Source organism: Puntigrus tetrazona, chromosome 24, assembly GCF_018831695.1.
Source record: "Puntigrus tetrazona isolate hp1 chromosome 24, ASM1883169v1, whole genome shotgun sequence".
Classification (NCBI taxonomy): Eukaryota; Metazoa; Chordata; class Actinopteri; order Cypriniformes; family Cyprinidae; genus Puntigrus; species Puntigrus tetrazona.
Genome location: NC_056722.1, coordinates 3,194,893 through 3,222,494, shown reverse-complemented (window position 1 = coordinate 3,222,494; position 27,602 = coordinate 3,194,893). Strand labels below are relative to the sequence as shown.

The 27,602-nt window shown below is 36.8% G+C and overlaps 4 protein-coding genes across 7 annotated transcripts in view; 3 read left to right on the top strand and 1 right to left on the bottom strand.

Moving 5' to 3' along the window:
- The first annotated feature begins 6 nt into the window (after positions 1 to 6).
- Positions 7 to 9,262, top strand: kctd5b (potassium channel tetramerization domain containing 5b). 3 transcript variants are annotated; one of them, XM_043226335.1, is made up of 7 exons: positions 7 to 1,093; positions 5,004 to 5,112; positions 5,228 to 5,319; positions 6,466 to 6,561; positions 6,693 to 6,803; positions 8,007 to 8,132; positions 8,546 to 9,262. In XM_043226335.1, exons 1-7 carry the CDS (start codon positions 770 to 772, stop codon positions 8,573 to 8,575), a joined length of 888 nt encoding a protein of 295 aa, XP_043082270.1. In that variant the 5' UTR covers positions 7 to 769; the 3' UTR covers positions 8,576 to 9,262. The 3 variants fall into 3 exon arrangements, with proteins under 3 accessions (XP_043082270.1, XP_043082271.1, XP_043082269.1); XM_043226336.1 differs by lacking the exon at positions 6,693 to 6,803; XM_043226334.1 differs by lacking the exons at positions 8,007 to 8,132; positions 8,546 to 9,262 and having other exon boundaries at positions 6,693 to 7,999.
- Positions 9,263 to 11,830: 2,568 nt separating this feature from the next.
- ube2ib (ubiquitin-conjugating enzyme E2Ib) lies at positions 11,831 to 14,738 on the top strand. The gene is given in 7 exon segments (XM_043226354.1): positions 11,831 to 11,866; positions 11,868 to 11,906; positions 12,067 to 12,150; positions 12,236 to 12,308; positions 12,391 to 12,500; positions 12,584 to 12,663; positions 13,916 to 14,738. Coding segments are annotated over 7 exon segments (477 nt in total). The 5' UTR covers positions 11,831 to 11,839; the 3' UTR covers positions 13,980 to 14,738.
- Positions 14,739 to 14,775: 37 nt separating this feature from the next.
- LOC122329767 (interleukin-9 receptor) lies at positions 14,776 to 22,269 on the bottom strand. Of its 2 annotated transcripts, XM_043226329.1 has the most exons (9): positions 22,026 to 22,269; positions 21,403 to 21,484; positions 19,354 to 19,474; positions 19,073 to 19,248; positions 18,840 to 18,979; positions 18,311 to 18,479; positions 18,136 to 18,226; positions 17,978 to 18,044; positions 14,776 to 16,607 (listed from the first exon to the last, which is right to left on the bottom strand). In XM_043226329.1, the coding sequence occupies exons 1-9, from the start codon at positions 22,029 to 22,031 to the stop codon at positions 16,326 to 16,328; spliced, it is 1,134 nt and encodes a 377-aa protein (XP_043082264.1). In that variant the 5' UTR covers positions 22,032 to 22,269; the 3' UTR covers positions 14,776 to 16,325. The 2 variants fall into 2 exon arrangements, with proteins under 2 accessions (XP_043082264.1, XP_043082265.1); XM_043226330.1 differs by lacking the exon at positions 22,026 to 22,269 and having other exon boundaries at positions 19,323 to 19,474.
- Positions 22,270 to 25,368: 3,099 nt separating this feature from the next.
- cog7 (component of oligomeric golgi complex 7) overlaps positions 25,369 to 27,602 on the top strand; it is an 8,890-nt gene continuing 6,656 nt past the window's right edge. Inside the window, exons 1-6 of the mRNA XM_043226291.1 lie at positions 25,369 to 25,579; positions 25,662 to 25,886; positions 26,075 to 26,223; positions 26,394 to 26,510; positions 26,587 to 26,755; positions 27,287 to 27,369. Of these exons, the coding sequence (XP_043082226.1) occupies positions 25,721 to 25,886; positions 26,075 to 26,223; positions 26,394 to 26,510; positions 26,587 to 26,755; positions 27,287 to 27,369 (684 nt within the window). The 5' untranslated portion in view covers positions 25,369 to 25,579; positions 25,662 to 25,720. The remainder of the gene's footprint in view (positions 25,580 to 25,661; positions 25,887 to 26,074; positions 26,224 to 26,393; positions 26,511 to 26,586; positions 26,756 to 27,286; positions 27,370 to 27,602) is intronic.

Sequence of the window (27,602 nt, the reverse complement as noted above, 5' to 3'; positions counted from 1 at the left end):
AGAAAAATTACTCATTGCATTAAAAAATGCTTCATTTTTCTTAATGTAACTATATTCAAACATTTTAAATGAAATATTTACACACACGCCCTTTATATTTTTGTTACACGTTATTTACAAGTCTGCTTTAGGAATAGGGAAATCAATTAGACCTACTAATTAAGATACGAATCTACCGCCCTCTATAGTAAACATAAGGAAATTCACATTTTGTTCTTGCAGCCTTCTGGACCAATAATAAGGGCTTTGGGCGTTTGAGAGTCACAGGCATCATATGATCTAAAATAAAAAAAAAGGGCTGCTCACGCGTATCCACATGTTCCTTTTAAAAGCTGCGGTGTTGATAAATCCGTATCTGTGAGAATCGGTTCGTTCGAACGATTCACTTCAACCGAGTCATGCGTTCGTTCTTTTTTTAATTTTTTTTTTTTACGTACAACTGCTAATTTTCACTTTTAGGTCGCTTAGATTACTTCAATTGTTGGTGTTTGTGGTGCTAGCATTACTGCTGACAGAAATATTATTAGCAACGTAGTGCCTGCTGTTTTTAATACTATAAAAAAATAAAAACTCGTTTATAATTAGTTATTTTCATTATTGTTATACTATTTCAATCTAATATTTTTAGTGCTGAACTGATTTTAAAGTGATTCCCTAACACTCTGCTAAAAGAGCTTCGGTCGAATCGCTTGTAAAAGTGTCGACTCAAAAGAACGATTCGTTTTCGAGTCCCTAGGAAATCGATCGCAAAACGCCGGAGTGGATCTAGATGCTTTTCAGAGTCTTGAGCCTAAAAAGAAAAGTGAGGGGTGTTTCTCTGCGCCGTCTGTCGGTCACCGGAGAGGCGCGCGGGCACCGTTACGCATTTCAGCGGAGCACCGAGCGCAGGATGGCCGAGACCCGCGGCGAGATCAGCGGCCACGACTGCCGGCGACCGGCCCCGGCGCAGACCTTCAACCACAGATCCTCCAAATGGGTCCGTCTGAACGTCGGGGGCACGTATTTTCTGACCACCAGACAGACGCTCTGCCGGGATCCCAAATCGTTCCTGTTCCGCCTGTGCCAAACGGAGCCGGACCTCGATTCCGACAAGGTAACTAGTTTGATTCATTGCGTTTAGAGATCCTTTCTGTTGCGGTGGATAACATAATACGTTAAACGGACCTTTTATTTATTTATTTATTTAATGTATAAGTAATTTATAAAGAACGGCTGGAAAAAGTAGGTTAGAGAGTGCAGAAGTCTGTGAAAACGAGACGCAAACGCAGCCTCGGTAAAAAAAAAAAAAAAAAACCTGCTTCATTTTCAGTTTAACTAATATTGTGCTACCGTCATGTTGACGTTATTTATGCAACTTAATTGCAAAAATATTACGTAATTTTATTTATACAAAGCTATTAATAGCCAATGTTAGATTCTATTGTAATAGCCTGTATGAACAATATAAAAGTGCATGTACAATATAAAGAACCTGTAATGTAAATAAAACCTAAGCTGAAAGATGTATATATATATATATATATATATATATATATATATATATATATATATATATATAATTTGTTTTTTATATATATATATATATATATATATATATATATATATAAATAAATTATTTGTTTATATATATATATATATATATATATATATATATATATATATAAACAAATAAAATTATATAAATTTATTTATTTGTTTATATTTATTTATATATATATATATATATATATATATATATATATATATATATATATATATTTTTTTTATTTATTTATTTTTTATTATGATTCAAAAGACAAAAGATCTTTTCAATTTTGAGGAGTTTCTTTAAAATGGGTCATTGGTATTTAGCACCGTGAGTTCATCATGGTTTATATTGTTCTATAGAGTTATTTGTACTGCTTCTATAGTAGTTTGGGGCTTGTCCAGATGGCTGTTTTTGTCTAGAGTTGTTTTCCTGTCGGATGGACACGAACAAGCACACTTTTACCGTCCGCTCCACCCCTCCTCTTCCAGTCCCAGAACAAGGTCTCTTCTGTTCCTCTCTGGCTGGGAAGACGAGCGGCCGGATCGTGGCATCCTGGGGTGGCCGTGCGACGACATCAACGGCACATCTGCCCCAGTTTTGCCTTGTAATCTGGACGCAATCCCGCTTATGACACCTGAGCTGTGTCAGAGATCAGGGCGCAAGGTTGCCCTGCACGGGTCGGGTCGGGCAGACATCACTGGCAGAGGATTCAAGTGAAGGCCGTGTCTTAAATTGTTCCCAAAAACATTAGAATTTGTTTTGAATCTGCCGAGAACGCACTGTAAAGAAGTGGCTGAATAACTTAAAAATGTAACTGTGAAAATTTCTCAAACAAGTCTCATTCGGAAAAATGGCAAATAAATGCACTAAATTAATTGTCAAATTTTCAAGCGTAAAAACTAAAATTGTATTTTCAACTTTGAAAAATATATATAGATTTTTTACAATGTGGTTACACCTAAATTAATTGTTTTTATTTAAGAAAAATATTAGAAGTATTAGTGTTATTTGATATGGCAACTGGCTACGTCAGTCAGGTGACGGCTAACCATTCTGAATCGGAAAGCTGGTATTTAAAAATGTTTTTTTAAATTGATCAAATTGAAAACCGAGTAGGAAACAGCATTATGGTGACATGCTGAATACATATTTTGCTATATAAAAAGGAAATAATTGTTTGTCTACGTGATTTTACATGAATTTACCTGAAAGCTTAAATGCTGTTCAAACTGTTTTGAATGTTTTGTAATGTTATAAACATGCAATAAAAAAATCTTAGAAGAAATAATGATGTGATGTAACTCCCTAAACTCTACAAAATCTTACTATCTAAATTAATATAAAAAATAATTTATATATATATATATATATATATATATATATATATATATAAAATTATTATTTTTATTTTTTTAAATTATTATTATTTTTGTTTGTACCAAACGGCCCAGATTGTTGTTCCCACCAATGGCGTTGATTTGGGGGCGGGGCCCAACATTAGTTCAACCAATGCCAGATGGGGGCGGGGCAGTGTTCGGGAAACTTGTTCGAAACCGTAATGATTTTTATGTTGTTGGGTTTTTTTTGGAGGCGAAAAACCTTATGCGCTTCCTCTTTACCTCTTTATCTCCAGATCATAATTATTTAAAGGGATATACTTTTACTGTTACAAAACAAAAAAAAATAAATTACGTTAGCGCGCGTCACGCTGTCTCGGGCTCGCGCTACCCCGGCTGTCTCACCTCCTCTCATCTCTCAAATCTCAGGCGGTAATCTCAAAATAACCCTAATCCAGAATAATCCTGCTCTCTAGGGGCTTTAACCCTGTAAAGAGCAGGAGTCTCTAAGGCTCTGGGAAATCACTCCACGCTGTTTGTGCCCCAGTTTTGATAAAAGGGTGATTTCAGACTCGTTCGCTGACTGAAGGCCGCGCGTTTATTTTTTATGACGGAGGCCCGCGTGCCGTTACAGACAGAGACGCGAGGCCCACAAATGCACGACGCATTAATGTTTAAACTCGCTTCCCTCTAACGCTTCCCTCGCACGCCATGCTGAAATAAAAAAAAAAAACGCTTTTGGAATAAAAGCGAGAACCTGATTTTCACTTTCGGTGCGAGGTCAGTGTTGGAAAAGTCTTGAAAAAATGTCCTTTTCCCAAAACAATTGCACGTGTGCAAATGATATGATATCCAGGGTAGGCCTAAACATTTCAGACTGTGCAGTTAATCATCATATTGTATTTTCAGAAAGTTGTATTAGTTCCCTCGCCAAAGTTGTCACTACCGAAACACAGTAATAATAATTTAATTAGAAGGGTTATATTGGCCTGTTAAGATTCTGCTTGCATCTACGTAAATAAATATTTTTTGCTATTTCGTGAATGCTTTTCGGAGGTAAATCGGTTTACAGTTTAAACGATATTTCAATTGTAATTTGTTGTATTTTAAATATTTCTTTTTAAAAGCCAAAGCGTCGATCGTACGGATTCGTAATTTAAGGATTCATTAGTTTGAATATACACTGAACCAAAAACTATCATAGCAACTTGGATAACAACCTTATTTTTGACGAAACATCCCATGTTTTCGGTAGTGACTGCACATTTTCTGTAGTGACGGTAATGTTTTAGTATTACAGAATGTTAACGTACCAAATACAAAATGCGTTAATGTAAAATACAAAAAAAAAAAAAAAGCATAACTACACTAAAATTTATTTCACCCAAATATGAGGATTATTTGTCACCACCGAAACAATGAAGACATTTTTCGGGTTTATAGTTACAAGTCAATGGGATAACAAAAATAAACTAAGATGTCACTACCGGATGTTTTAGTAGTGACTGTTTCGGTAATGACAATTTTAGATGCTTTTGAACACAGGCTAGCACAGTTCAAAATGTACATTTTAGGGAAAAAAACTCCCTTAGCTGCAGAAAAACGCTCCCTGAAGAAAAGGTACAAAAGTTGTCACTGGGGCGGTACCTTTTCTAAAGGTTTACTTTTGTACCTATTAGGTTCAATTATGTACACTTTAAGTACTAACATGTACTGTTTATGTAGCAAAATGGACTATTTAGGTACAAACACGTACCTTTTGAAAAGGTACCGCCCCAGCGACAGCTTTTGTATCCTTTTATTTCTGAGAGTGTTGTGACATTCCTTAAAGTTACACACTGATTTTTTTTTTATTTTACCTCAAAATGAAGAGAGCTATCTACTGACGCCTTGTAAAATGATAGTTTTTAAAACAAAATTTTTATGGGTAAGGTTCAGCCACCTCCCAATAGAAAGTGCCCAATAAATTATGATTTTATATATATATTAGATTACTAATATTTTAAATATTACAGTGAGTTTCAATGGATAATAAACAGATCTTAGTAAACATGATGTTATTACTTAAATGCTCTCAATTGTCTATAATGGCCCATATATTTTATGTGTGTGTGTGTGTGTTTTCTTTGTTGATTTAGGATGAGTCCGGGGCGTATTTGATTGACAGGGATCCCATGTATTTCGGGCCTGTGCTGAATTACCTGAGACATGGGAAGCTGGTCCTCAACAAGAACCTGACGGAGGAAGGTACGGCACACATCCACAGTCAAACTGAGCCCAACAGACTGTGATCGCTGCTGTGTAGCTTTCATTCTGTGTGTGTGTGTGTGTGTGTGTGTGTGTGTGTGTGTGTGTGTCTCAGGAGCTCTTGAAGAGGCCGAGTTTTACAACATCACGTCATTAATAAAACTCATCAAAGAAAGGATCAGTGAAAGAGAAGCCAAGACGACACACGTAAGGAAACACTGAAGTCCTTTAAGATTTATTTATGGATCACTGTTCACAGTGTTATTTTTAGTATTATTATTTTTTTATAGTTACAGTTTTTATTCGTGCTTTGGTTGAGTTTCTTATTTTAGTCTAGATGTTATTATGTGCTTTTGGCATTGACAAATTATGTGCTTTTTTTGTATGAATATTGCTGTTTATTTTAATTTAATTTTACGTTTTAAGTTTCGGTCTTTATTTCAGTTTATCAGTTTCAGTGCTTCAACGTAAACCTATTTCAGCTCATTGTCAAAATTTCTCAAACATTTTTTATTTTATTATTTATTTTATTTTTTAATAATGTTTCTCACTCTAATATTTTATTCAGTTTATTTCAGTGAACAAAAATATTTTTAGCAGTGCTGTCAGGGGATTAATATGATTAATCAATGGTTGAATTAAAAAAAAAAAAAAGTTTACGTTTGTCTAATGTAATCATATTTGTATGTATATATATATATATATATATATATATATATATATACACACACACACACACAATGATGACACACATGAATACCGTTTATTGTGGATCTGATTACTCGTGATTAATAATTTGACAGCAGTTTTAGCCAACGATTAAAGCCCAGGTGATTCATCATATTAAGACCATAATATCACTGGCATAATAATACATTGATGTCAAAGGATTTATTCTAGGTTCAGGGAAAGTGACTGTTTTGAATTTTGATTGTTATTGCTGCTAGAAACTTTGTCTCCCAATGTACTTTATCCTTTTTTTAAAAAACTACTTGCAGTAATTTGCAATAGCCCTAATATATCCTAACTAGACTACCTTACATCTAAGATTACATTTATCCCAGTATATTCACAATACAACTGTTTCGGACCTAGATGCATTGTTTAAAACGAAGATGATCGTGACACTTTGTGGTCAAACCCATCCACAGTTAATGTGGTGAACCACATCTGTGGCAAAAAAAAGGTTCGTTCAGGCATCAACAAGCAGAATGCAAATCCACATGTGCCTTCGGGGCATACATGCAAATGAAATCAATTTAAATTGAAACGAACTATTCATTATTTACATGTAGGGTGTAAACGAAAGGCAGACGTTTTACATATCCCTCCGTCCCCCGTCTCTGTTTTCAGACGCCGGTCAAGCATGTCTACCGAGTGCTGCAGTGTCAAGAGGAAGAACTCACTCAGATGGTCTCGACCATGTCAGACGGATGGAAGTTCGAGCAGGTAAAATCGAACCCGGCTCTAGTTCATCCGATCGTTTCCAGCTCCAAACAATCAGAATGGCCCCCCGCCGGGTCAGCTGACCTGCGGTGTGTGACGCAGGCCCCGCCTTACGCTCTGATTGGTTGTTGCAGCTTGTCAGTGTAGGTTATGGGCGGGCCCAGAAGTCAGAGTTTTTCCTGATTGTGTCTCGAGAGGTGAAGGGGGAGGAGTCAAGCCAAACTCACCCCGCCCACGGTGGAGAGGTGTGTCCAACGATCCCGCGTCCTCCCACTAACCACTGCATGCCAGTTTTCATTGCGATGGTCACACTGAATGCTGCCTGGATGTTGGTGATTCACACGCGTTCTGCACGTTTAGAGTTGCATTCAAAAGCCTTCCCAAGCATGCTGGACGATTTAAGCGCGCCGTGTTGTGTTTCTGTCAAAGGGATCGTTCACCTAAAATGAACATTTACAAACTTTTCTATGTATGCCATTGTTGAAAAATGGTGAAAGCGAATGGAATCCGATAGGGTCACGCTCCAAAGAGAGGGAAAATAAGTGTGAAATCGCAATTATATTAGAATCACGAATAGCTCTGGAATCACATTTTGGTTAACGTTCAAAATATGCCAAATGTCGTGTTTCCAAACCCGCATTTGAATATAAGCAAACTCCAATGAGAGTCACGGCAGGGGAAATGATGCACAAATATCAGCATTTTAAGGTGGACTGTCTCTTTAAAGGTATGGTTCACCCAAAAATGAAGATATATTGAACATGTACACTGGTCATCCAAGAAGTAGATTGGCTACAGTGGCTTGTTTAGAAATTTAGCAATCCATCGCTTGCCTACCAATGGATGCTCTGCAGTGAATGGGTGCCGTCAGAATGAGAGTCCAAACGCCACAATAATCCGCACCTCGCCAGTCCATCAGTGAATGTAAAGCAGAAAGTTGCATGTTTGTAAGAATGAAATTCATCAAGACACTTTTAACTCTACATTTTACATTTTTTGGGGCCAAATACAGGAGTCCATAATGCGTATAATAGCAGTGAAAAAACGCCATCCCGTTATTCTGTACATGCTGTTTTGAATTGTTTTCCCCTGTGTGTGTGTGTGTGTGTATATATATATATATATTCAGACCAGATTTTTTGCACCAGAGAAATGTTGTGTTTTATTTAATTTTGTGTCGACTGAAACGGTGTGGATTCATCAGCTGTTTGGGCTCTCATTCTGACGGCACCCATTCGTTAAAGCACGAGCAAGTGATGGGATGCCACATTTCTCCAAATCTGTTCTGATGAGGAAACAAATTAATCTAAATCTCGGATGGATCTTGTTGAGTAAGCGTTCAGTAAATGTGCAGTTTTTTAAGGTGAACTACCCCTTTAACCCCCTTCGGTCGCTCACCGAGAACAACCACTGAACTCTGTCTGTTCTCTCGTTCGTGTTTCGCGTAGCTGGTCAACATCGGCTCCTCCTATAACTACGGTAACGAAGATCAGGCGGAGTTCTTGTGTGTGGTTTCTAAGGAGCTGCACAACCAGTCGTACAGCAGCAACACCCAACCCAGTGAGAAAGCCAAGGTAAGCCGCGTGTGTTTTAAATGAAGTGCTAGCATACCACCGCTCAAAATTCTGGGGGTCACTACATTTTTTGCCAAAGAAATGAATGCGAAGTCATGTTAAATGAATCAAAAGTGGCAGTAAAATACAAGAATAATGATTCTTTTGCAGCAAAATTGAATATTAGAGAATTCAGTTTTGCATCACGGGAATAAATCACATTATACAACATATTTAAATAGAAAACAGTGATTTTAAATTGCACTAATATTACTGTCTGACATAAACAGAACACAAGCGTACTGTAGCTCTTTTTAGCGGTTGTATGTCATTCCAAACGTGGCTGTTGTGTTTTAAGGTATTGGTGACAGTAGATTAGTGCCGATCGGTAAGCTTTTGTCGTATTACTCAAATCCTCTGCCGTTTTCCCTCAGATCCTACAGGAACGCGGGTCTAGAATATGACGGTCTAGAGCTGCCCCCGTTTTGAGACGCATCGGCTCTTTCTAATCTAGAACGTTCCACGAGCTCGTTCTCTTCACGCCTCGAGAGCACCGGACACCTGGCGCACGCAAGAAGAGCATGTCCGCTGCAATCCAGTCTTCACGGCGCCTGTTTGTCTCATTGTTCGTTTTGATTCACCTGGATTCTGAGACAGGATCTGGAGAGCTGGACCGATCTCAATCTCAGGGAAATGGACAGGTCACTCCGAATCACTGCCCGCCTCTTACCACAATCAACACAGTGGGGTCCCATAGGGATAATACTTCGATTTTGCATTTAAAATGAATGCTTTTCTTCACGAATCTCTCAGTATTGGGTTTGGCTTCCTTTTTCTTTAAACAATAACATGAACAAAACCTTGTACTTCTGCATATTTTTTTTTTTTGCAGTTGCATAAAGCGTCTGTACGAAGAGTCACATGATCAAAGTCATTTGATTAGACACGCAGATATGCTACATAATACAAGATATCGGGTCTTTAGTTAACACTTCTTCAAAAGAGAATAAAAACCATTTTTTTGGACCCTACTGTCCTATGATTTATATATGCAAATCGCACTATGGATGAGCACAAGTTTTAATACAAGATTTTAGTGCTGAGAAATATTTCCATTCGAAATAATTCCATAATTCCATTCGAAAGTTTGGGTTTGGTAACTTTTTTTTATATATATATATATATATATATATATATATATATATATATATATATATATATATATATATATATATATATATATATATTTAGTATAATCTCTATTTATTTGATCAGAAATGCAGGAAAAGCAGTAATTGTATTAATCATGCTAATAGCATTTATTTGAGATGGAAATCTTTTATAACATAATAAATGTCTTTACTGTCGCTTTTGATCGATTTAGTGTCCTTGCTTTTTCGTAAAAAAAAGTCCTACTAAACCCGAACTTTTGAATGATTTTTTTTTTACTCCTTTTAATGTGAAACTTAATGCTTTTGCACTACTGCTATTATTATTATTATTATTATTATCAAGACAATATCAGTGAACTGCTGTTAGTGTATATTATTAATGAATACTTGGCTGGACCTTAAAGGGAAGGAGCTTTTCTGTCTGTCAGCCCGAGAAGAGAGACAGGATATGAAGCATTTAAATGACACTCTGCCCGTCCTGATCTTGCACATTTTGATGTATATTATATATCCTTTAAGGTGGCAGCGTATGCATTTGTAATTGACTTTTGCTAACATCTAAACCTGTACTGCAAAATCACATCACTGTAAAATTCAAGTAGTTGAACGCAGCGACACACATCCACACACTTTTAAAATATATACGTTTTTAACAGCCACGTGTCTGTGTGCTTTTTATTGCCGTTTTGGAAAAAGTCCCTTTTAAATTAAAGCTTAACATTTGAATGAGCAATGTTGATTTAGCGACTAACTCTCAGTTAAAGCAAACTAAAACAAAGCCAAATAGAAATATTAACTAACGATTAGACATTCATGAGGCCAATATATATTTACATACATTAGCTGTTTTCACTCACTTCATTTAAGATTAATCAAGCTCTCAATTCTTCATTCACAGCTCCACCGTGTGGTGATTTTTTAAAAAATTTGTTTACCAAAATAAATCAATTAAAAATAATTAACGTTGCTTTTCCCTATTTATCCAATAGTATGAAAGAAAATAATATATGTCAACAGGGAATTAGGTATATTTTTTGTGAAACCATGAAAATTAGTCGCAAAACTTTATTAATTTGTTCTGCCGAACAGAAAGGAGCATATTTTGAAAAGTCTATATGTGTGTATTTATTTATTTATGTTTAGTAATCCTACCGGCATGTAGTAAATATAATAGATTCTCCATTTTATAAATTGATTAATTAATTTATTTGCCTAGATAGATAGATAGATAGATAGATAGATTTTTTTATCTGTTACTGTCCCTTTAAATGTTAGCCGTCTACAGGAATGCCTGCTCTAAATTGTTTCCAGCGGGGTAAAAATACGTCTACTTTTCACAAACACGTGGCGTCTGTACGCCAGAACTAAAATATTTCAACAGTTCTTTCTGTTCAACGAACAGCGTTCGTGTCATCTCGACCGACACAGAATTTTCTTGCAGGCGATCTGCGCGTCGTGCCGGGGGTCCTAATTAGACTGCTTCAGAACCGAATGTGTTTTCGGGAGGGAAACTTCACAGCTTTGGTTCCGAGTCAAACACGATTCGAATACGCGGGCCCAGAAGTCGAATAACACTGGGATTCACGAGGTAAGGCGGTTCTGTCGGCGCGGTCGATGTATTACTGCGTTTTGGCGGCCGGTAGACGTTCGCATCGGTTTTGTTTGGCATGGTTGCTGTGTGAACGCGCGCTCGCGTCAAAGGAAGTCGAGTTTCTTTGTCCTGCGCGCTCATGAACAGCGTTCCAGCGCTCGACTCCATATTTTTTTTGACATTTTATGATGTCATAATGTTCATTCAAAACCTTCCTTGATTATGGCGTCATAACGTGGAATTAAAACGCCGTTATGTCATAGTTTACAACGAACTTCTAATATGATGACATTGTGAGGACTTAAAAACCACTGCCATATGACGCCACAATTAAGCTTGTAAACTTAATATCGTGACAGTCTGTCATACGTGGTACTTAACGACCTTTATTATATCGTCGTAATAGGAAGTGAACATCCTCGGTTTTGATTGTGTGGTAATGAAAATTAAGATGCATTGTTAAAATTGTCAAATCTTGATTATGATGTCATACTGTGGATTTGATAATATTTGAGAAATCTTGATGACGATAACCCCAAAAATGCTAGTTAATGTTACTGCTTTGCACTAAAACAGCCAGACTTTTTAAAAAAACAACTTATCTATTATTTTTTATTTATGATTATTATCATTTTTACCTATTTGTTATTTTTAGGGGGAGTACTAATTAGTTACTCGTGTATTTTCCCAGTCAAAAAAAATGTTTATATATTGGAGTTATTAATTTGGTGAACGATTTAGTGTACGCGATTTTAGATATACGTCTGTTAAATTTTATTACTAGTGAAAAAAAAATATATAATATATATATATATATATATATATATATATATATATATATATATATATATATATATATATATATATATATTAATACACTGCTGCAGTTCAAACGCTGCTGAAATTGCTTTGGCATGCAAAAGAAAATGCTGAGATAAATGCATTTCTCCATAGGTTCAGCGGTCATGTCTGGCATTGCTCTGAGTCGACTACGCACAAGAGCGCAAAGCATGGCGGAAGGACCATCCATTCGTGAGTAACCCTTATATTCTTTTATTAAATTGACTTTCACACTTCTGGATATATATATATATATATATATATATATATATATATATATATATATATATATATACACACACATGCATTGTATCTATCACTTAGTGCTTTTGTCTCAAACAAATGTCCCCAGGGCTTTGTTGCCGTGCCGACGAAAAACCCTGATGGTACCATGAATCTCATGAACTGGGAATGTGCCATTCCGGGAAAGAAGGGGGTAAGAGTGTTCTTTCAAACTTGAATTCAATGAATCCCCCGCAGCAGCATCATCATGCGAGATCTCTCTCTCCATCTCCCTCCAGACTCCATGGGAAGGAGGTCTGTTTAAGTTAAGGATGCTGTTTAAAGATGACTACCCCTCATCACCCCCAAAATGTGAGTTTTGCCCAAACGTGACTAGTCCTGGCCGCTCGGATCGCACCTCACGAATGCTCGTTTTTTTTTTTTTTCCCCGAAGGTAAATTTGAGCCTCCGCTGTTCCATCCGAACGTGTATCCGTCGGGAACGGTGTGTCTTTCCATCCTCGAGGAGGACAAAGACTGGAGACCTGCCATTACCATTAAACAGGTCCAGTGTGTTCTCTTCCGGCGCCTCGTGTTCTTCCGCGCTCTTTGTTCAAAGCTCATCTTCCCCGCTTTTTCTTCCTTCAGATCCTGTTAGGGATTCAGGAGCTGCTAAATGAACCGAACATACAGGATCCGGCTCAGGCAGAGGCGTACACTATATACTGGTATGACGAGCGCCGCTAAGAGTTCAAGCGCATACGCGTTGCGTAGTTACAAATTATTAGCGGGCTTCTTAAAATAGATCCTCACAAGTGGTCAGTTTGAAATGCTTCTCACAGGCTTCTCACAGAAATAGCAGCTGCATGAGAAACACACGAAAGCGCAGGTTAGCAGGTTGCTAAGAAAAGAGTATGGTAAGAGCTAGGATGCACGTAAAAAATATTGGGATTCTGTTTAAAAAAGAATGTGAAACGTATAATGAAATATGAAAAAAAAATTATGTTGACTAAATATCATATTTGAGGCTTTTTTCTTAATTTCTGCATTTTTGTCTACTGTTTTGTCTAGTTATAATTGTTATTCTCATAATGTCTAATTCTGTAAATTATGACCAAAAAGTAGAATTTAGGAGTCATCATGAGACTAAAAAGTCAGAATTAGTCCTAATTTGACAAATAAGTCAAATTTGATAAAAGGCCATTGAGATTGTTTTCCTCGTGTCATGCGCTATTTATTTTAATTTCGACTTTGTCTTAATTATTAATTTGTTCATTTTTGGCTTTTTAATTATAATATTTACTTTTTATATTGTCATTTTGATTGTTAATTTAGTTTTCCGTTATGGATTAATATGTCAAAATTGGTCTTTTTATGATACATTTTATTCAAAATGCACTATTGACTTAATTTTGAGTTTTTATTTTAATTGCGATTTATATCAATTATATTGTCATTTATCTCAATTATGAATCTTTTTCATAATAAACTTTTTTTTTTTTTTTTTTTTTTTTTTTGCATTTTATCTTTTTGTCTCATTATGACTCCTAATCAACAAAATTTTAATATCTCATGATTGGGTCTTTTTAATTAACACTTGGAGATGCGATACTTGGCAGTAGTTATGAGATAATGACGTATTTTTTATATCATAATTATGACTTTGTATCTCATAATTTATACTTGCATCACACTGGATTTACCAAAGCTTTATATGTTTTCACTGTATGCAAGAAATGGACCTAAATATTATTGTTTTATTAGAACCATGAACACTGTATTCGGTATTAGCACAGATACCATTGCAGTGCATTCTAGGATTGCTTTATACACAAAGGATAAGTGCGGATATATAAGATTAATAAAGAAACATCCAGGGCGTTTGGTACGTCCTTCGCTTATGATGCCTTAAAATGTTCCCTAGGTAGGCGGCTCGCTAGTGTGAGATGTGTTGATCGCTCTGTCTGTTTGTGTTTACAGTCAGAATAGAGTGGAGTACGAGAAGAGAGTTCGTGCACAGGCCAAAAAATTCTCCCCGTCGTAAGCGAGGCGGAGGGATGGACGAATGGAAAGAGGGAATATGTGAATACTCATGCTATCCTCTCATCGGGACTAAAAGGACTTAAAAACATGACGTCTGTGCCATCGACCCCTTCCCCTCCACCACAAAACATCCCACTCTTCCACACTCCTCTTCCCCGTTTAATTTCATTTGCTCCCCGTTCCCTTTAGGACGCAGCCACCGATTCAGTATCTTGTTGCGTTTCAAACCGGCTCGTGCGAAATCACATTCACGTTCACTTCAGTCTTCGATCGAACGCGGGCTGTCGGGATTTTAGCTCTTTATTCATTTGGCGTGTCTGTCTGCGCGCGCTTGCATACGCTCGTCGTTTTATTACGTTCGTGAAGCTTCGTTTCTCCTCGAGTGAGAGTGTGTGTGTGTGTGTGAGAGAGAGTGTGTGTGACCCGTGTGGCTCTGGTTTAGGTTGGTTTATTACATTAAGTCGTGTGGGATAGTGCCTCATGGTGAAGTTTCCCCCCAGAATGCTGATCTAGGACCAGTTTCTTCTCCATTGGACGTGTTTGTATTTGACCAGCCGCGTGGTCTTAGATCTGTCTAGGATTGTCTAATGCTGATTCGTCGAATAAAGTCCAGAATAAATGCTCCTGTGAGCAGCAGAACCAGAGTCCAGTTCTCTTAAACATGCTGTACATGGGTTCTTGTTTGTTCGATGGGAACATGTGTCCTGTGTTCACACCGATTGTGTCTGTATGTTTAATAAAGCTCTTTCTACAAAACGCCTCTGCAGACTATCTCTCTCTCTCTCTCTCTGTGTGTGTGTGTGTGTGTGTGTGTGTGTGTGTGTATCCTGATCAGACGTGTTTTTTATATATCCGATGCATTCTTGTGTTTAAAAACAGCTCGATGGAGGGGTGTTTAAACTTGTCACCGTGGTTTAATGCTCATGACTCACTGAAAACATAAAAAGGGTAAGGTGTGTGTGGCCAAAGTCATCCTTGATGCCGAATATTAGCTGATGTATCAAAGATCATATGTATTGCATTTGGTAACAGTTTAGAATAGGTAACTATTAAATACTACTTTTCCCTCAATCAATTCTTAATTTGTTATTTATTAATAGTAAAAGTTAAGTTTAGGTGTTGCGTAAAATTGAAAAAGGCATAAATATGTGCTGAATTACTACTAAAATGGCTAATGTTCTAGTAATATGCATGCTATTAATTATTAATAGGTGTAACAGTAAAATAAAGTGTTACCTCGCCTTTTTGTTTCTATAGCTTTAATGATCGTTTAAACATGCATGTTTACACAAAACTATAGCATTGAATTACTGAAATATAATTAAACTACCTAATAAAAAAATATGCTGAGTAGTACATACACAAATCCAATTGGTTTACAGATGTTTTTCTCAGCCAAAAATACACGTTTGTTTAAATTGACCCACTAAAATGACTTTCAGTGTAAAAAAACCTGTCGGGTATATTTACAGCAAAAATGTATTACACATTAAAAGATTAATTACTTTCACTCCAAATAATAATTAGTTGTAGTTTTACACACTAAAAGCTTTAAAACGCACTAAAGGTTTGTATGCTTCCTTATTCTTTTATATATATTTTAATATGTACAAGTCGGAATAAGCATGTTTGAGTTTTGAAATAAATACTGTGTTACACTAAAAGACGATAGCATTATCTTAACCACATTTTGACCTTTTAATCTCCAAAAACTAGTTAAAACTTAAAAGTAAACACTTTACTTACATTTAATGTGATTTCTATTGACATAAAATCACTTGTGAATTTCTTGTTTAACATCTTTTTAAACTGTTACTTGATTTCTTCATGTATTTTGTGTTCAGCTCTACTGGGGTTCAGCCGTTTGGCAGGATTTGCTTGTTGAAGCAGGTGTGCATGTGCGGATGCATTTATTTTTTTATGCTTTTGTGCAAAGAGCATATATTAGCACATTACGTAATATGTAAAAATAAAAATACATTGTTTAAATGTTGCTTCGTTTCCAAACCTGTGCCACACAAAGACTACCATTCAAAAGGGGGTTGGTAAGATTTTAAATGTTTTTGTGACTTTTTTTATCTTCTAATTTTCCTATTTTAGTATATTTTAAAACATTCTTGTAAAGCAATGCAGAATTTTGAGCATCATTATTCCAGTCTTCAGGGTCACATGATCCTTATTTGCTGCTCTATTCTAGTTTGAAATATTTTGACATCAATAACTGTAATGCCACTTCTGATTAATTTAATGTTAGTGTCCTTGCTGAATAAAGCTAATTTCTTTAAACAAAAAAACAATAAAAACCTCACTGACCCCAAGCTTTTGAAGAGTATCTTTCAGGCACGTGTTAGACTGTGTAAGTGTGTGCGCTGGAGAGCGTGCAGTAGTCCTCGCTGCATGTGATACTTCCTCTCTCAGTTGTGACGAAATCACGAATCCAACAACCCGAGTCGACCTCTGAACCCACAGGAGACTGCGGCGTTCTGGGAGACTCCATCTCTCCCAAGCTCCCACAGTATAAGCTGGTGGGTTGAGGGGGCGTGTCTGTGCTCTCTGTCAGCATGTCAATCTGCAGAGACTCCTCCCCCTGCATTATATCTCTCAAATTACCTGAGAGCTTCGAACGGAGCTAAAAGTGCAAACACAATCAGTCTATTAACAGTCATGCACTGGTAGAGTGATAGTTAGAGCTGTTTGCACCCCTGTAAATCTTTAGAGCTTAATTTTAACACTAGAAATCATCATTAAAGGAATAGTTGTCCAAAAATGGTCAAATTTACTCACTCTCAAGTAGTTAAGCATTTCTTTGTTCTGCTGAACACAAAGGAAGATATTTTGAAGAAAGCTTGTAACCAGACTGTTTCGGTCACCATTGACTTCCATAGTATTTTTTTCCTACTATGAATGTCAATGGTGACCCAAAACAGCCTGGTTACAAACTTTCTTCAAAATATCTTCCTTTGTGTGGTTTTGGGGGAACTATTGCTTTAAGCTAACCATCAAAGGCCATGCCAAGAATGAAGATGCTATTCATTGTTTATTAAAAAATTCCAAAATATGGAAGATTTTTACTGGAAACACACTCCCATCCAAGATTTGAATTTAGTTGCCCACAAAATGGCATTTCTTTAGAGATTCTCTTGACTGCATTTAAGAAATTCTTGAACTGCTTTCTAAATTAATTCTGCGGTCTTCAAATTCTCAAATGGGTTTGCAAAGAAATACATTTTTATCTGATAAACCCGCAAAACCATAGTTGATATCATTCTTATATCTGATTTATAAGGTTTCCTTTAATCATTTGACAATGATGAAAAGATAAGTGACTATTAATAGTACCTTTTACGGTTCAGATTAGCTTTTTTTTCAGTTGCAATTTAAGTACTTCATTTAATTTCAGTTCCTTTTTCCATCTAATACATGTATTGCTTTTATTATTATTATTATTATTATTATTATTATTATTTCAGTTACAGTTTTAGCCAACAACAACGCCTTTGGTCAAGACTTTGGTTCTTAGAATGCAAATCTAAAGGACTTATCTTCATGTATGGGAAAAAAAAAATAACTTTTTTGTGTGTAAAAGTTTGTGTATTACTGATTTACAGATTTATTAATTAATTTGCAATCTAAATTGAATTAGTCAAGCATCATTAATATTACCACTTTTTATTACCAGTGCTTTTTAACAAAATGTGAACTATTAAAACCGTGCGCGTCAGAAAACTAAAAACCCAACAGTTAATAAAATAATTCAGTAAACAAGAGTTAAATATGATGTAAATGACATTTTAGACACAATGAAAAAAGTTCAATACGTAAGCCAATACAAAGCAACTGCAGCAGTGTTTTTCATTCCTAAATGATTCAGTTCAGCATATTTAAACAAACTGGTCGAGTAGATGATTCAGTGACTCACTCGTAAGCTGCACACATAAGCAACTTTAACGAATCATCTCAGTGGATGATTCGTTTTTTTCTTTGTGTTTTGGAAGTTACCTGAACATCTACGTCCCAGTCTCTGAAATACGGTGCTGGTGATGGTATATAATCATTCTTCCTCCATCTGCAACACAAATATCCTGTCATTTATTTACAGACAACGGAAATCAACGGGAATCAGAACCTTTCGGGCGTCTGCAGATGACGTTTCTAACCTAGCGAATGGGATACAGGACAGAAGAACCAGCAGCAACGGCGAAAGCAGTAGATACCAGGCAATATGGAAAGATCTTCCAGGAGTCTCGTCTTCAACACACAACGGGAGATGAATCGATGTAACAACAACAGTTTCCTTTTGCGGTATTTTGATTGCTCTGTGAACGGACTCACTGTGAATGTCCAATGATCTCCAGTGTAACGCAGGGGCCCACGGACTCCACACGCCTTTATAATCCTCTTGATCTGGCCGTGATCTCACTCGAATTACGTAATTTGTGTGAGGCTCAAATCTAAACTCGTCCACATACACCTGCTGCTCTACAGTTTCCACCTCGTACAGCTGCAACACAACCGTCTGTGACTTAAGAGAGCTTTCAAAGAGAAACAAGTGATAAACAGGCAAAGTACGCGTAGCTTGACCATGAGTGCTACTCATACTATGTGCTACGTACTATTAGCATTTGTGAAAAAAATGTCATGCACGTTTGAATGAATATTGTGTTGCACTGAATCACATTGTAACATTATTTCAACCAAATTTTGACATTTTATTCTCCAAAAACGTATTTGAAACCATAGCTTACATTTAAAATGCTTTCTATAGACATAAATTCACTTTTGCGGATATCTTGAGGTCTTTGACCCGTGTGTGTGTGTGTGTGTGTATGTATACATCAATCCTTTCAAAGCCAGCTCACACCTTGTGTTGACTGTAAATGCCGAGCTGGTACTGTAAGTGGGGTATGAGGAGAATGTAATCATCATATCCACTGTGCCACTGGAAAAGAGCCCTGTCATTCTCCCAGAGCAGCGACAGGTTAGACGGAGGGACTGGACGAACTACAACAAAACACACACACACACACACACGCATCAGTGAGCAGAACTGTGGTCTTACGTGCCTCTGAAATGCATGCAGATACTTGCTATTACTGTGTTTAATAGGCATGAAGTCAGCATCTAGTACGACGGAGAAGTTGTTGCCATGGTAACCAGAATGGAGGGAGATCCTGTAGCTGTCCACATCGGAGAAAATCACATGCGGTGATAAATCCAATTCGCACGTGAACGACTGTTCTCCCATCTTCAGTACGCAGTCATGGCATTCGCTACACAGAAACATCATTTACCACAAGCGAGCATGCACACGACTGTGTGGTGATATGTTTGTGATTTGACTGACGTGTGATTGTGATTCAGTGCAGTGTTCTCACTCGTTAGCGCTGAATTGCAGCCAGTAGGACGATTCATGTCCCAGAGACTCAGCCGAGATGTTCAGAGAGCAGGTAATATTGGATAAATAATTACTCAGACACTCCAGACTGTACTGTTCACCTGAACACATTTTTATAGGCGACATGTAATACATCACAACAAACACAGCGCAAATAATAACATGAAAAACAATTATCTTCATTCTTAGAGTTACAAAAAGCATGAGAGAGGTTTCTTTTATTTTACATTTTTGCTGTCACACCATAGTCCAATTTTTTTTTGTCAACTTCCCATATATATATATATATACACATACATATACATATATATATACATATATATAGACTACAAAATTATGCTGACATTAGAGGAAAACATGTCTCTAGCCATTGTAAAACCACATTACATATCTAAATTTCGACCTATGCTCTTAATGTAGAAACGTTAATTCATGACCTCAGGGGGGGGTTAAAAAAATTATCTGTCAGTACTTCACTGGCACCCTATTAAACATTGTATAGATTATTGCTAATTACTGGTTTATCCCCTAAGAACTTGAGTGAGCTCTTACTACATTATAGATCTTTGCATGCTCAAAACACTGGCCATCTGATAATACCTAAAATCGTCTAAGGGCGGCAGATCCTTTTCCTTTTTAGCACCTAAACTCTGAAACAATCTCCCTAACCCTGTTCGGGAGGCAGACACACTCTTTCGCCTAGCCTACACATAACACACTTAAACGCTTATGCTACTTTAATTAGATCAGCCGGAACCAGTAACACTTCCCTAAATACCTGATGTACTTGTTACATCATTAGAAGAACATCAAATACACTAATATTAGTCTGTTTCTTTCTTATTCCAACGTCAACATAGCCAACCGAATCCAATCCATATCCAGATCACTTGGTGGATCAGCACCTAGAGACACCTTCTGAAACATATCCCTAATTGTAAGGCAATCCTGCCTCATGTCAGTGGCCATTAACATTAGCTGCTTCAGTCGCAACTGACTGCCTATAAAAAGGTGTCAAAGGTGCCAACATTTCATGATGGTCTCTCGAGAGACCTTCACAGCTTTATTTTTGTAAAACATACTGATGACATTGGTTACAAAAGGATTTTTATAGTACTAGTGAATGTTCTTGTGAGCACTGTTGAGGTCATAATCTGGAAGTAGAGAGAACACAATTTCACAACAAACCGGCCACGATCCTGATGCTCCTTTTCTGACAGAGGTACGAAAATAATTGTGGATGGCTTAATAAGTAATGCACTCAACCACCCTGGCCTGTTTACACACTAACCACACAAAATTGAATTGCAGAAGGAAAACGCATGTTGAAGCTTGTTAAAAGTTCAAGTTTGCTGCACAGCATTTAGCCGGTGAAATACTAGGAGAATATAGTCAGGTCAGATAAGACCAAAATTATGTTTGGAGGTCAAATGGCTCTGCATGTCAACCCAAAACATCATGGTGTGGCAAAATTCATATAACTGAAGAAAGGACGAATGGGAAAATGTAACGAGACATTCTTGATAAAAAAAAAACTGCTGCCATTTAACCAGGATGATGGAGATGAAACAATGGTGGACATTTCAGCAAGACACTGATCCCAAACGCTCGGCCAAGGAAACCATCATTTGATTTAGATAAAGAAAATAAAGCTATTAGAATGGGCCGGTCAATCATCAGGCTTGAATCCAATAGAAAGAGTTTATGAAAGAAACCCAGAGTACCTTCAAGGTTTAAAGACTTTTTGGGCCGAAATCACACCAATGCATGCAATTTGTTTCTCCATACAGGGGCGTCTTGAACCTTACATTTTAGCCACTGCGCATTTCATAACAGCCAACCGATTCGCTGACGAACGATTTAATGTTTTTAAAATGAATGAGTCGAATTAGTTTCATTAGTTACAAAAAAATTTATAAACATACATACATATACATATATACATACATACATACACACATATATATATATATATGGCTATGTATTCATATCCCATATTTAATTTAATAAAATAGTGAGAAATTCTTACCCCAAGTTATAAAATTCACCAAAATATCAGAGAAACAAACCAATGTCAGGATGAAAGGAAAGCAATGCATGTTCACTTTAACCTGTAACAAATAAACAAATATATATGAATAAAAAGTGTGTGTGTGTGTATAGCTGTATAACTGTGTATACAGACAGACAGACAGACACACACACACACACACACAGACATTTGTGACTTCACATTTTCTGTAGCTTGCACAGATTGCAAAATAAACAAATAAAAAAAGCTTTTTGCAGCTTCCACACATCCACACTTCATTGTTGATTTTAAATTGTGATTAATTTTAAAAAGCGTTGAACAGAACACATATGAAGCCGTTATTAAAAAGCGGCTAATTCTGATTCTCAAAGAGTCTGTGAACATAAACTAAATTTACATGACACTGAACTCTCACCTTCTGCTGAGAACAGGACTTCTTTTACCTCAGTGCTATGAACTCAATTTGTTTGCAAAGTAGGTAACATAAGATATTACAAAAGAAAGTAAAGAAAGCAAAAGAAATGAAGCCAAATTGCAAAAGAAAACTTAAGCAAACGCTCTTGGCAGAAATAAAAAGCATGCGAGCTAATCAAATAAAATAAGAGCAATTGAAAGTCTACCTGCATTCGCACACTGTTGTTATTTCTGGTTTCACACGCAGATGAAAGATTGCATTAGTTGCGCAGTTTTCTCTTTCTTTCTCCCTCCCTGTCTCTGCACTGCCTACTTTTTTGTCAGCCTTTTGATGAGAGAGTCTATCAGCCGTTCGATCTTTTTATCAGATTGTATCTTTGTCTTCATCTCCAATCTTTTCACACTTGGCCATTTAGATCAGCATATTTTCTGACACGTTTCAGACGTTTACTAACCGAGATCATCACACTTCTGCTGGATGCTTTAACGCTCTGCTCTGAAAGCCCAGAGTGCTCCAAACGCGACCGTTTTAACACGTTTTAGCAGATCCCTTCATTGTTTAACGCGAGCTAGCGCATCGTACGGATGCATGCGCGTATTATTGTGTATTTAACCACAGCACAAACACTCATAAATAGCAACTACCTGATTTTTATTTCATTATCGAACTATTTATCATCGAACTTTATTATCCACATAGCGTTACTGTACGGTGCGGCACTCGAGTAGGCGACGTCTCAGTTAGCGTATCGCAGCAAATTTCACCTTATTCGTTATTTACATATTTATATCGTCGCAAAATGCTAATATATTATCTCCCAAGTCTTTGCAGAAAGTGGGATATGCACGCATAATCAACAGAAATACAGTATACTGGTATAGCGGGGTTCGCGTCGGCTAGCTTAGCATAACATAGCAAATCTCAACGGCTTCGTTGTTATATCGTCGCAAAATGTGCTATAAATGCGAATGAGACGTGAAGATAGGCCTTTACACATATTATAAACAAAAAACACGCTTTGAAACAACATACCCTGTTTGACTTATATACTTAAATACTACCTAGTTAAGATTAGCTGCGCAGAAAGAGCTTGTACAATTGTTGCAAGTCCATAGTTCAGTTTTAGACACAAATACAAGTGTATGGTTTATATTATTATCACTGATGTGATAGTTAAAGTTGAGGTTAAATGTGAAACTACACACTTCTTAACCCCACGCCTACATTGATGAGAATCAGACAGAGGCCTATATTTATTCATGCGGCTTTGGTGGAGCTTCAGTGATGGCTAATTTTTTTTTCTGTGCGCTTCATGCCCTCTAACCCCACATTTTTGCAAAAGGTCAGGCGAAACGAGCTCGCATTAAGAGCTGTTACCTCCGTACAGAGTCGAGGGCCTTTCCGATTAACAGCAGTTTTGCAATGATGGTATCTTTTCAGAGGCCCTGAGGTGTTCGATCTGATTGGTTGTCCTAAATAACGTCTATGGATGACAACACCTATTTCTGCCGTATGATAAGTGCTACCCAGGCGTCCTACTTTCATGCATGCCCTACAAAGTAACAGATGTCTCCGCAAATGAGTCTAGCAAAGCAAGTAAACACATGGCAAACGGATGGTGCCAGTATTCAGTAAGTGCCTTGCCAGTGTGCCAACGCTTCGGTGAACTTAATATCACTTGATATGATGCTTAGACACTGTGCGCCGAGCCATGTGCTTGGGTTTGTGGTGTTTTAAATATGAGAATCAGCTACTGAAATGTGAAAATAACAAGAAAAGCCGGGTTGAATCAGCATTACTGAACAAGCTGTAAATATGAAATGTTGTTAAACTGTCTATTTGTGTACTTTATTTGTGAACTTTATACACGTATATCGAACTGAAATACAGTATGAATCCAATGATGCACGTCAACTAGCGTAGCAAAACATAACAAATCTCAATGGATTCATTGTCTATATTATTGCAAAATATGCTAAATGCAATTAAGATATGAATATAGTACATAAACCATGCTTTGAAACAACCCTGTTTGACTTGACATATTCGAATACAACCTAGTTGATGAGTTGGTAACTAAACTATTCCTGTACCCATTGACTTCTGTTGTATTTTTTTTTTGTTCGTCCAAGATGTAGATGAGTTTGTGTCTTCACCAGAACAGGTTTACAGAAATTTAACGACATTTTATCACCATTACGAAACTCTTACACTGCAGAGCATGCATTGGTGGAAATTTCTCCTATTATTAATTTCTAATATTATTATTATTTTAAAACCATAAAACTATTCCTTAGGCATTGTGCAATATTTTCCACTGAGTATTCATCCATTATATTCTATGTGTGCAATTGTGGGTTAGAATGACCAAATCTGATGTTACTAACTAGGCTTACTATCTCTTCAGCAGAAAGTGGTTGATTCTTTTGATGTGTTTATGAACATCTCTGGTTTATCTGATGAGGTTCTGGGAGTGTTGCGTTACAGGAACTTTGGGGAAGATAACGACAGGAAGTATCAAAACATGCTGAAATGAATAAAAACAAGCTGAGGTAGTAAAAACATCTATTTTTTATTTCAGCTAGTGCATACTTTGTTCAATTTGAAAATGTGGACCGAAACAGGGCCCGAAATCCCACCGCTGAGTAACTGACCTTCTACATTTAAAAGGAAAGCAAAGCAAAATAAAACGATTGCATGCTTGACACGGCAATGTGTCCATTTTAACTAAACACAAGAATTAAAATAAAACAAGGAGATCAACAAAAGATTCAAAAATGGAACAGGCTGAAAAACGACACTAGGATTGGTAACGTTTCTTTTTCTTTTTCTTTTTCAACATGTATTATTTGGCAAACACGCATAGAGAATGTGATACATAACACTTGGGTGACCGAAATAAAAAGAAAACCTTTAAAAAAAAGCACATTCATATTCAATGCCAATGTCATTTTAAGAGATGGTCTTGCAGCATTTGAAGGTGTAAAGCAATCTTTTGTCAGAAGGAGGCAGCAGTGAGCTGATAGATAGGTTTCGGATGAAATCTGTGAACTTCATCTATGTGCATCAATGGTAGGATGAATATAAGGCACCATATCGTTACATTAATTTATTGAATGTAAAATAATAAAAATAATAATAATAATAATTATTATTAATATTATTATTAATAATTCTGGATTGCATTTGCCTTGTGGATTACATTTGCCTTAAACAGCCATTTCCACTTATAGAAGCGCAGAGCACAACATATTTTTAAATATCTTTAAATGCATTTTATTTTATATTATTTTATTTTGTCACCCACCCGAACTACATGAGATGCAACACAGCCACGTCACACAAATGAAAGTTATTTTAACAACTTTAGCGCAATGCACGCGATCGTGTACATAAATAACAATAATAGTTGTCTAAATTTGCAAAAGACGTCTATATAAAATTTATCCATTTCACTAGGTTCTTTAAAAAAAATTTTATCTCGTAAACGTTTCGGAAGCGGAACGATTCTTCGCCTTATTTTTTTCGCCACCGGTGCTTATTAGGACGAGCGCAACCAGGAAGCAGTGTACAAACACTGAAAACATTAGGCTCAGACGTTGTTTATCAATTTTATACTATCAAATTAACGCTGGAGGAAGCGATCGCGCTGTTTGAACTGTATCTCGTGGTCATGATTATATCTTTCTCATGGGCTGTTTATTTTATGTTCGTGTCTAAGGCTGGCGTGGGCAAGAATTATGGAATAGACTGGTGAAGGTCTGCTGGAGAGATTTCATTCGAGTAAACTCGAAATACGCACAGCTAAACGATTTTTAACACGCCTTTTCATTCTTTTCAGATGGGGTTGGCTCTGTGAGGTGGTGAATCTGGCTCTGTAAGCTTACTAGGGGCGTGATAATGGACTTCTCCAAGTTCCTGGCAGATGATTTTGACGTGAAGGACTGGGTGAATGGAGCTTTTAAAGTGGCCCAGAAGGATGCTCCCGGTAAAGCGGACGCTCACGCCTCTACTCTGGTCATGAAGCTGCAGCTGTTCATTCAAGAGGTCAATAACTCTATAGAAGGTGAGTGAGGAATCCGTTTAAAGCAAATGTCTGAATGTCATCTCAGTCTTATCAGAATTGAGCGCTGAGGAAATGTTGGTCTCTTCTCCTCAACGAGGCTGCTTTTATAATTTAATGCATCGCTGCTGAATAAAAGTATTCATTTCTGTTTGGCTTGTCTCTGATTGTCTTTCCGTGTGTGTTTGCAGAGAGCAGCAATCAGGCCCTGCAGAACATGCCACGCGTTTTGAGGGATATCGAAGCTCTGAAACAGGAGGCGTCTTTCCTGAAGGATCAGATGATTCTGGTTAAAGAGGACATCAAGAAATTCGAACAGGACACGGTGCAGTCTATGCAGGTCAGAATAAACACACACGCAAATCACTTTTCGGTCTACGCATCTGTTATATAAAATCTAGCCCAGCTTCTTTTTTTTATTTACATTTCATTACATTATGAATTTTTGCTTCATGCATATGTTCACCTTTTTATGGCACACCTGTTGTTTTTTATGTGACTGTGTGGTAGGTGTTGGTGGAGATCGATCAGGTGAAGTCTCGCATGCAGTTAGCAGCAGAAGCGTTACAGGAAGCTGATAAATGGAGCACTCTCAGTGCTGACATCGAGGAGACTTTTAAGACACAGGTGGTGTATTACATGCATCTCACGTCTTCACACGCATGAACGCGGCTCTGAAGTGTTCGTACGTGTTGGTCTGCAGGACGTGGCTGTCATCAGCAGTAAGCTGACCGCCATGCAGGGCAGTCTGGCGATGCTGGTGGACACACCGGACTACAGCGAGAAGTGTGTTCAGCTGGAGGCCCTGAAGAACCGTCTGGAAGCTCTGACCAGCACACAGATCGTCTCCACGTTCAACTCGCTGGCTACAGGTGCTGCCGCACATCAGGCTTACGTGTGAAACACATACATTTTGAACGGGATCACATTTAACAATTTCATATTTTTATTCAGCAAAGATGCATTAAATCGATCAAAAGTGTCCTATTTTTCATAACTGCTGTCTGAACTTTCTATTCGACATAGAGCCCTGGAAAAAGCATCAAGCTTTCCACAAAAATATGAAGCAGTGCAACCATTTGTAACATTATTAATAATCAGAAATTCTGAGTCTTCAGTAGCAAATCAGCATGTTAGAATAATTTCTGAAGGATCACATGGGACAGAGTAATGATGCTGAAAATTCAGCTTTGATCACAGAAATCAGTTCACATAGAAAACATAAAAAAAAAATTCAATAATTAAAATAATATTTCCAAATATTACATTTTTTAGTTTATTTTTGATCAAATAAATGCAACACTGGTGAGCGAAAAAAAATAAATAAATAAAAATTAAATAAAAAAATCGTACAGAATAATGTGTTTTAAGATGCTAATATTTATTTGTATAATCTGTTTCAGATCAAGCGAAGCTTTTGTACGAAGTTTTTACTGAAATGGACAGAATGCCGCAGTTACTGGCTTACTACTATAAATGCCACAAGGTACACTTTTATTTTTAGACTTTTTTTAGTCTAGTATTGCTTTAGAAATTACTTATACTTCAACAGCTTTGAAATATATACAGTATATATATATATCTTTTATATATTAAAATACACACTTTTGTTAGACCTGTACTGCACTGTATTTTTAGGTTAAGACATGTTTTTATGTTCTACGTTTAACTGCCGTTTTTTTTTTTTTTTTTTTTTTTTTTTTTAAATATCATCTGAAT